At 41.5% G+C, this 9,840-nt stretch overlaps 1 protein-coding gene across 1 annotated transcript in view; it reads left to right on the top strand.

Annotated features, from left to right (window-relative positions):
• Positions 1 to 9,029, top strand: part of GMEB1 (glucocorticoid modulatory element binding protein 1) — a 22,592-nt gene extending 13,563 nt beyond the window's left edge. Inside the window, exons 7-10 of the mRNA XM_004678695.2 lie at positions 2,187 to 2,318; positions 3,813 to 3,950; positions 5,294 to 5,416; positions 6,742 to 9,029. Coding sequence (XP_004678752.1) covers positions 2,187 to 2,318; positions 3,813 to 3,950; positions 5,294 to 5,416; positions 6,742 to 7,442 — 1,094 coding nt within the window. The 3' untranslated portion in view covers positions 7,443 to 9,029. The remainder of the gene's footprint in view (positions 1 to 2,186; positions 2,319 to 3,812; positions 3,951 to 5,293; positions 5,417 to 6,741) is intronic.
• The last annotated feature ends 811 nt before the right edge of the window (positions 9,030 to 9,840 follow it).

Consider the following 9,840-nt stretch of genomic DNA (forward strand, 5'->3'; position numbering starts at 1 on the left):
TGGTGTAGGAATACTAATATATCCGAATGTTATCACTATATTCTTATTCCTCTATAGCATTTCTTTTTCAAAGATTTATTTATTTATGCATAGAAGAATTGGGGTGTAAGAGGTATTTCACCATAGACAGAGTGGGGATCAGAACACTGAAATACAGAGCTAAGGGCAACAGTGGGTGAGACAGGAGAGGTCTGCGCAACATGGGTCCACTGCCTGGCTGGGGATGGAATTCAGGGCGTAAAGGTGATAGCACTGAGACTTAACCCACTATGCCACCAGGGAGTCCCCACCCCCTATAGCATTTCTCAGTTGTGCTGGAATATGAGTTAGAGTTTCTCCCTTTGGGTTGGTTTCAGCGAGATTCTGTGGGGAATCTAGTGGGAGTTTATATAATCAACTTTGCTCAGATTTCTAGAGTTGTCAATCTTTTTTTTTTTTTCCTTATGGGAAAAATTGCTGATGTTTAATTAATTTATTTTTAAAAATTTATTTTCTTTATTTATGCATACGAGAGCTGGGGTGTAGGCCGGCTCTTTTGTCAGGGATATATACCTAGAACTCAGTGGGAACTGAAAAATGTTCACAACGAGTAGACTAAGGGTGAAAGAGGAATGTTTTTAAAATGGGTAGGACAAATAAAAATTTTATAGCCCAATTAGACTATTTGCAACTTAATGATTTTTAATGCTATTGGGTTTCAACAGTCTACAGAATAGACTAAGCAATTTTTTTCTCTATTCCTGAGGCCTAGTTTTTTCTAGATGGAATGCAGGCTAAACTGCTACTTCTTGTCTCCCTTTTCATAGAAAAATGATGGACTCTGGACAGATTGATTTCTACCAGCATGACAAGGTTTGCTCTAATACCTGCAGAAGCACCAAATTTGATCTTCTGATCAGCAGTGCAAGAGCACCAGTGCCAGGACAGCAGACAAGTGTGGTGCAGACACCCACTTCGGCTGATGGTAGGGGGTAGGAAACCACCTGACAACCCACTGTGTTTTTCAGCAGCACTTTCCCCCTCATTTTTATTTGTGTTTCTTAATTTCAATGGCCGTGAGCATTTGTGTTCTGTAAGGTATGGTAATCTTGGATGGGGTTCCATACTTCAGAAAGTGTTTTCTCCCAAATGATTCCTGTTGACCAAACTGCCTTCCTTGTTTCTTTTTTTAAATGCACGGTAAATATTAGAAGATAGCTTAGTAGTTATAGTGCTCATACAGAGTCTCATGTTCATGCCACTTGGAATCTCTAAGCTTTGAAAATCATGTCTTCTCTTAGTGGTCAAGGCAAGAAGGTGGATTAAATGATAAATGATTTTAGCCCTTGAACTGAGATATTATCAAAGGCATTGTGTTGCTGGCTGGGACAGGCTCAGACAGTATGCAGTAAGGATTAAAGAGCTATACCTGAAGGGATCCAGACGATCACGCTGAGCTTTCCTCACCAGTGAGACAGGATAGGCACACATTTAACAACAGTACTGCTGAGTTTGGTATTAGGGATCTCAGCCACCCAGGAAAGATAAAGCCACATGAGATTATTATAAAGGATTCAGTTAGTCCAGTTGCATAGAATGTGTCTCAGTTGCTTCCAGAAGACTTAAAAACATGCCTTCCAGAGTTGCAAGAAGGCTAAAGACAATAACGGATTAGGGAAATACTGTGCTTTGAGAATGACTTCTTGAGGTTTCTTTTGGTCAGTCCTAATACACTGTGAGTAACATGGGGTGAGAAGAAGCCAAATCCCTTGAAACCTACGTCTTTTTCAGGAAAGTATAAAATACCTAGCAGTTTGACTTTTCCATTTTGTGGCTCTTTTACATAGTGAAAAGTAAAAAGTAATGTGAACTATTTACATCTTTTTTATTTGGTCCAAACTCCTCTACTTGATCATCTGTATTGATAGTTTTTTTTTTACTGGATTATTGATATCTTCCTATATGGAGTGCCCACACTTACCTGGTCTTGATTGGTTTGATTTTTCTCAGTTCTTTGCTCATTAATCCCAATGCACAACTGATACAAAAGGTTTTTTTCTCTGTGAATCTGCTGTCCATGGGTCTCTTCTGAACTGTTTTCAGGCTAGATGGTTAAAGTAATGGTTTCTTTGGCAGTGAGTATGTGATAGAGGATAGTGCTGACTTTTTCATAAAATCATTGGTCTTACTTTAATGGCCACTTTCAGGTAGCATCACACAGATTGCCATCTCTGAAGAGAGCATGGAAGAGGCAGGGTTGGAATGGAACTCAGCTCTCACTGCTGCTGTCACCATGGCCACAGAAGAGGGTGTGAAGAAAGATTCAGAGGAAATTTCAGGTACTTTTCTGTGCATTTCAGACATCTTGCAGGGGTGTGTGACTCTTATCACTGTATGAAGAGGGACACAGAAGACCCCTTCGTTATGTTTGTTGCTTGTTCATATGCATAGTATAATAATTATAGGTGCGCACACATTATTTTAATCTATGGGAAATCCTTCAAAGTCACATTTTACACATGAAGAAATTGAGGTTTAGAAAGGTTGAAGAACTCACTATAGACCAGTCATGCAACAAATAAGTATCAGAGCTAAATCAACTGTTTGACTCTGTAGTCCATGCTTGTCATCTGTTAAACTGCCTTCAACTTCAGCACATTTCTGAGATAAGCTAAACTGCACAATGTAGAAGAAAAAGGTAGCAGGGGTAGAGGATGGTGATTAATGTTGAGAGAACTGAAGAGGCTTCTTGTCATCTTCCATCATTAATTCATATAACAAATTTTATTGCCTATTTTTAGTTGTCAGTGTTCCTAGATGCTAAGCCTCTGCCCTCAGGGAGTTTATAATACCACTTGTTCAATTGTTTTTAAGTGGAGAGGGGAGTGAGGAAAGGTTGTGTATCGAATTTGTTTATTACTTAACTTTCAAAATAATTATCTTGTTTAAAAATATTGAGTATTTGGGGTCCTGCCTGGGAGCACAGCAGGTTAAAGCACTGTGAAGCTAGCTGCAGCTGCTTCGGCATGAGCTCGATCCCTGGCCAGGGAAGTGACCCACATGGCGTGGCAGACCTCTCCTGACCCGCCTACTGCTCCACTCGGCTGTGTACTTTGTCAATCTGCCTGTTCTGCTCCCGACTCTGTCTCTGGTGAATCCGCTCAATTCCCCTGCACTACTGGCCTGTATCCCAGTTCTGTATGCATAAGTAAATAAATCTAAAAAAATTGAATATTAAATTTTTTTTTTTTTAAGATTTATTTATTTGTGCATACAGAACTGGGGTACAGGCCAGAGGCTCAGGGGCGGCGAGAGGCTTCACCAGAGACAGAGTGGGGAGCAGAACAGGCAGATCGATGAAGTACACTGCTGAGGGGAACAGGGGCGGGCCAGGAGAGGTCTGCCACGCCATGTGGTCACCTCCGGGGCAGGCGGCAATCGAACTCATGCGGAAGCGGCTTTAGATTCTCAGTGCTGTGCCTCAACCCGCTGCGCCACCAGGGAGGGCCTGAATATTAAATTTTAAGTTAAATTATTTAAAGAGTATTTAATAACTTTATTAGAGAAGATTCCTGTTCTTATAACCAAAGCCATGACCTGAGGCCATGCTAAAATGAGACAATTATTCCAAATCTCTCTGCTTTTGAAGAAGCCAGATCACTAGTACCAACTCTAACAGGCACTTTGTGTTCCCAAAATTTCCTCCTTTTCCCCTGGAAAAACCCAGTAAGAAATCCTTTTGCAGTGAAATTACTTTGAATTTAACACATTGTATAGATGTGTCTCTTTATATGTAGCATTCCTAGTTTACTGTCTTATTCCTCTTGTGCCAGAGGACACTTTGATGTTCTGGAAGGGAATAGCTGATGTAGGACTGATGGAAGAGGTTGTCTGCAATATACAGAAGGAAATAGAGGAGCTACTCAGGGGGGTTCAGCAGCGGCTCATTCAGGCACCCTTCCAGGTCACAGGTAAGTGAACAACGAACAGTAACTGTCATATATTAAACACTAACAATTATTGCCAGATCCTGCTTCCTTCATGAAAACACTGTAGTATAGGTGTTATTGTTTCTGTTGTATGGGTTAGGAAATTTTGGCTTATAAAGTTAAGTCCAAAGTTTATAACGGGATTTTGAACTCAAGTCTGGCCATGCTTTTCCACAGGTAACTTTTGCCTGATGCCCAAGAATGCAGTGTGTGTGTGCGCGCACACATAAACTCTGAAAATTGGAGAAGTATTTGTACACCTGGTTTTAGAAAACTTTTTTTTTTATGATCTACTCTTAATAAGGCTTCTAGAACCATTGTGTTCCCCTTACAGCTATTTCTTAGTACTTATTGGGTGCTTGCTTCTATACAGAAGGTAAAAGGAAGGTTCAGACATCTAACACAAATAGGGTTATGATCAAATTTCATAATCTTATGCCTTCAGTGAGTTTTTCCTTAGAATTTGTACATTATGTGAATATATTTAAATTTTATAGCAAAATAATTTTACATGCATAGAGTTTATAAAAGACAAGTGATATACAAAGCAGGGTGACTCTTTTGGGTAGTGGCGAAGTAGGGTTTCTTTAGGGGGTCATTTAAGCAGAGACCTGAGTGGAAGGAGCTATCCATGTGATGAGCTGGGAGAAGGAACATTCCAGACCAAGGGAACAAAGATCTTGAAGGGGCAATGTACCTGGTGAGTTCAAAGACTTACAGAAGCACTCACAGTGGAGAGTTTGGGGAGAATGATAAGAGAAAGTGATAAGAATTATTTATATATTTTTAAAAAGAGTGTGTAGAGAGCAGACTCTTTGGGGCAACAGTAGAAACAAGAACACCTTTTGGGAGGCTCTTGAAGGAATTAGTCCAGACAAGAGATGATGGTGGCATGGATTCAAGTGGGTAATAGGAGAGCTGGGAAGAAGTGATTCAAAAGTTTTAAATGTGAGGCCTCTCTGGTGACACAGCGGTTAAAATCTGAATGCTATCAAGCTATTGCAGCATGAGTTCCATCCTAGCCAGGAAGGTGACCCACATGGCTCAGCAGAGCTCTCCTGTCTTAACCCACTGCTCCCCTCATCAGTGTATTTCAGTGAATCCACCTGTTCTGCTCCCCACTGTCTTTGGTGAATCTTCTCACATTCTTGCATCTCTGGCCCATACCCCAGTTCTTGTATGCATAGATAAATAAAAATCTTGATTTTTTTTTTTTTTTAATGACAATAAAAACAGTCCCATCATTTCTAGGTTTATAAGTAGCATATCAGGGAGCTGGTGAACGTTCATTTTAATTTGACAGACATGTATTTTGTTTTAAATAGATGCTGCTGTTCTCAACAACGTAGCACATACATTTGGCCTAATGGACACGATCAAGAAGGTTTTGGACAACAGAAGGAACCAAGTAGAGCAAGGAGAGGAGCAGTTTCTCTATGCTTTGACAGGTGTGTGAGTACAGCTTTCTCTTTTGTTAGGCGATATCATTCTCAAACCCTGAGTCTTCTCATTCCTTTGTTGACTTCTGTTAGAACTGGCTGTTCTTTCCTTTTTTCCTTTCCTTTCTTTCAATTCATATAGAATCAGATTTTGCTTTTTTTTTGTACACAGATACAGATGAGGTAGGATAGTGGGAGCAGACGCTACTCATAGGAAAACAGAAAGAAGCCAGGAGCAGGGCCCTTTATCTCTTTTATATTAACACTGCATCAAAGGATGATACCGTATCCTTTGATAGATGTAAATTTAGCACTTTATCCATTGTTTTTATTGTTCACATAACCACAAACTATCATACTACATGGATAATTTAAATCGCTTTATTAAGCACTTACTTCTGTACTGTTTTTGAAAGTTTCAGAAATAGGATATTGAATAAGACAGTCCCAGTCTTTTCAGTGGCTTCGAGGAACTCAAGAGAAAACAGACAGAAATAAGTGCAAAAAGTGTATATTCATGTCCCTCATAGCGGATGTAGTGAAGAACAAGAGAAGCTGTAGGAGGAGTTAAGGCCGGTGAAGGATAGAAGTCAGAGGTGGTGGGTATCAGCTTTTGAGTGATACAAGATACAATCAGCCATGAAGCCAAGAAGTAAAAGAAGAATGACTAAGGTTGTTTTTACCTTATTTCTATACCAAATTTATATTTTAAAATTCGGGTATTTGTATATTCTTAGAAATGGCCCTTTTTCATTTGCTTCTTCTAAGAATGTTGAGATGGATTCCTGTAAAGTGGATTTGAATTCTCACTTCTGTAACTCTCAGGGACTTCCCTTATAACTTTCTGTAGACTTTTCTGGGTACTAATGGCACACACGGGCCATTTGAGTCACCAGCAAGGTGATCATCTTTGTAGGACCATTTGGAAATTACTGCTTTTCAGAGTGCCCACTGTAACTTCTTTATAGGTTCATGGCAGCTCCAAAGAGATTGTGCAGCTATTATTTTCATCTGTAGATCTAGGCAGGGCATATAAATGTTTCTAAGCCAACTGGCGACTTTTGGTGATAGAATGTGATTCACTGTTAAAGAGTTGAATTATAGTAGATTCACAGCCTGAAAAAGCACCTACATTTTTGCCCTGGCTATTATCTCAGAATGAAATGTAGTTGCTGGAAGGATTTTGAAAATCATCTAGTCTATTCTATTCATTTAAAAACAAATAAGTAACTTGCCTGAGGCTACATAGGACAAGATCCTAAGCCTGCTGATTCCCAATTTACTGTTCCCAATATTATATTTTCTTCCATACAAAGTCTGTCTTATTCCCATAGATTTAGAACGCCAGTTAGAAGAGCAGAAGAAGCAAGCTCAGGATCACAGGCTGAAATCACAGACAGTTCAAAATGTGGTACTGATGCCTGTGAGCACTCCTAAGCCTCCAAAGAGGCCCCGGCTCCAGCGGCCTGCCTCCACCACCGTCCTGAGTCCTTCTCCTCCTGTCCAGCAGCCTCAGTTCACAGTCATCTCACCCATCACCATCACCCCAGTGGGTCAGTCATTTTCCATGGGCAATATTCCAGTGGCCACCCTCAGCCAGGGCTCCAGTCCTGTGACTGTCCACACACTGCCTTCTGGGCCTCAGCTCTTCCGCTATGCCACAGTGGTCTCCTCTGCCAAGAGCAGCTCACCAGACACAGTGACCATTCACCCTTCGTCTAGCTTGGCACTGCTAAGCTCCCCTGCTGTGCCGGATGGGAGTACCCTGGGCAACATGACCACCATGGTGAGCCCTATGGAATTGGTGACCATGGAGTCCGGCCTGACTTCAGCGATCCAGGCTGTTGAAAGCACCTCAGAGGACGGGCAGACCATCATTGAGATTGATCCAGCCCCAGACCCAGAGGCTGAGGATACTGAGGGCAAAGCTGTCATTTTGGAGACAGAGCTGAGGACTGAGGAGAAAGTGGTGGCTGAGATGGAAGAACACCAGCATCAAGTCCACAATGTGGAGATTGTGGTCTTGGAGGATTAACTGGGGATCTTGGGGCCAGGAGAAATGTTTTGGTTTGGAATTTTAATTATTTGTTTATTTTTATCATTGTCCCACTCATTTCCACATAGGATGCCCCCCCTTTTTTTTAAAAAAAAACACAACAAAATCTCATTGCTGTAACTGAAATGTTGGGTCTCTCCCACCCCATCATTGAAAAATGGACAAAAATAAGCTGCCCTTCCAGAAGTTAAGAGTAGGTCACTCAGTGTCTTACCCCTTTTACACCAAGAATGTTATTTCTTTTAGGGAAGGCGTTAATATAACCAGAAATCCCATCCAGAAAGCCCTTTTCAGACAGGTCTGTGTATGCATGTTGTTTTATCCTTGTAAAGATGCATTGACCAATCTCTGGAACACAGATCTGATACTGGAAGGTAACCTGCTCATCTACGGGTACAGGAAGATACTTTATTTTGTATCCTGGAAAGGGCCCTCAGAGGCCAGGCAAAACTCTGAAACAAAAGGAAGTTGAACTCTGCTTGGAGGGGAAGGTGGCATACCAGCTTAAAAGGGAAGTGCGTTGGCCAGGATGAGGCGGAAATTATCTGCCAGAAGTGCAACTGATGCCTCTTGAGCTCTCTGAGGGTTGCTAGCCTGGGTACCAGGAGAGGCTGGTGATAAGTGGAAGGTGCATCTCTGCAGAGGAAGTGGCATCAGGAACCAGGGGTTCCACAGAATCAGAAATCCAGAGGTCACAGCTATGCTGTAGGATTTGAGCTGGTAGCCCAACTTGTCCTCCACTTTCAAAGCACTTACTGTCCTAAACTAGGACCAGTCCATTCATCCCAAACTCTGAGGTGGTATAAGTTGCTCTGGTTCTTGAACTGGGGCTATCGGGGTTGGGCCCCAAGGCAATGTTTGTGCTGCATGATTGTCAGAGCAGTGGAGTTCCTCATCCAGATCAGCTGTCTTTTTTTGATGGGGCCCCCTTTTGGCTTTGGAACCAAAAGCAGCCACTCATTTGGTGCTTCCTCTTGTTATCCTCCTTCACTCAACTGTTAATGGCATCTGTCTCCCAGATCCCACGCTCTTCAGCTTTTTGGCTGATTTGGTGAACAGTGACAGGTGCCTGGCTGTCTTCATCCCCATTTAGATTCATTTATACCACAGACGTTTCTGTGAAATAGTGAGCTCATAAAAAAGCCTTAGGCTTGGCAGGGAAGACTTGACACCCCCAGCCTATCCTTAAGTACTGAGTAGATGTCTCCTCCTGAGTGAGCTGGACTCCCTGGGAAAGAAGCATTATATGCAACATTATATTATAGGAAATGTACCAGGAATGTTAATAATAATGTCTTCGGGGTGAGGGGTGAGAGGACTTTATTTCCTTTTTTTTTTTTTTTTTTTAATATTGTTTGTATATTTTAGAGTTGGGCCATTTTTCATGCTGTGATTCTCTGACCTGAATTTTCAGTGTTTGGGGCAAGAGTGGACCTGGTTTTTATTTCTTTGGCTGCATTGTTTATTGCACTAGGAAAAACATAGGGAAACTGCAGACAATTTAAAGGACAATTAGGTCAAAAAGAAAACACCTTAGGAATGGAAGACCTTTTTTTTTTTTTTTTTTTAATTACAAGCAAAACTTTGATCTGTAGCTTCCTTTTTTTAAAGAAGTCACCCACCTGAAGCCATGTTTCTTCCAACAAGTGTTGGAAACCCTTGTCGAGCAAGCAGCACCCAAGCCACCACCCTCCATGGCTGTGTATCGCTGGAGGAGCCCTCTGGTTTGGGGGGGGTGGTCAATCTGGAAAACCCGAGGATGAGATTTCTGAATCCCACATAGTTGTGGTTTTCAGCTTTAAAGTTTTCTGGATTTTTTTTTTCCTTTTAAAAATATCCGATGTGGCAGTCATCTTAGAACATACCTTTGGCCCTTTATATATTTTTAGTAAGGAAACTGGCTTTTATTTCTTGCTTTCTTTAGTTTTTCTGTTGGTACATTGACAAAGAAAATTTTATCTAAGCCTAAAACTACTACTTGAACGTAGAAAGACATGTGTCATCTCTGTTGTGGTTTTTAGGGATACTTCTACAAAGTGTCTCTTTCCCAGAGAGGAAAGGCTCAATTCAGGACAGAAGAGCCCTAGAGAACACCTACAGGCTAGCCCAGGCCCCTTCTTTCCTCTGTCAGAGCTGTCAGTCATGTTTTCAAGTAGCATGAGCATCATGCTTCCAAAACCAGGAGATCTTCTAAAGACCGAGTCTGTTTACTCTCACTATCTGATTATTCTGGCTGGTGAAAATACATGAGCTTTGTTTTTCTGGTCTTCCAATAGCCTGTCATTATTGTTACATATGATGGCACCTGTGGGATGTGGGATTTCTCCCAGCGCTGGTTTAGATGATCTCAAATGGGGTAAAACCTATGCAAGCCATT

Source organism: Condylura cristata, unplaced genomic scaffold (genome assembly GCF_000260355.1).
Source record: "Condylura cristata isolate star-nosed mole 26May11 unplaced genomic scaffold, ConCri1.0 scaffold00008, whole genome shotgun sequence".
Taxonomy (NCBI): domain Eukaryota; kingdom Metazoa; phylum Chordata; class Mammalia; order Eulipotyphla; family Talpidae; genus Condylura; species Condylura cristata.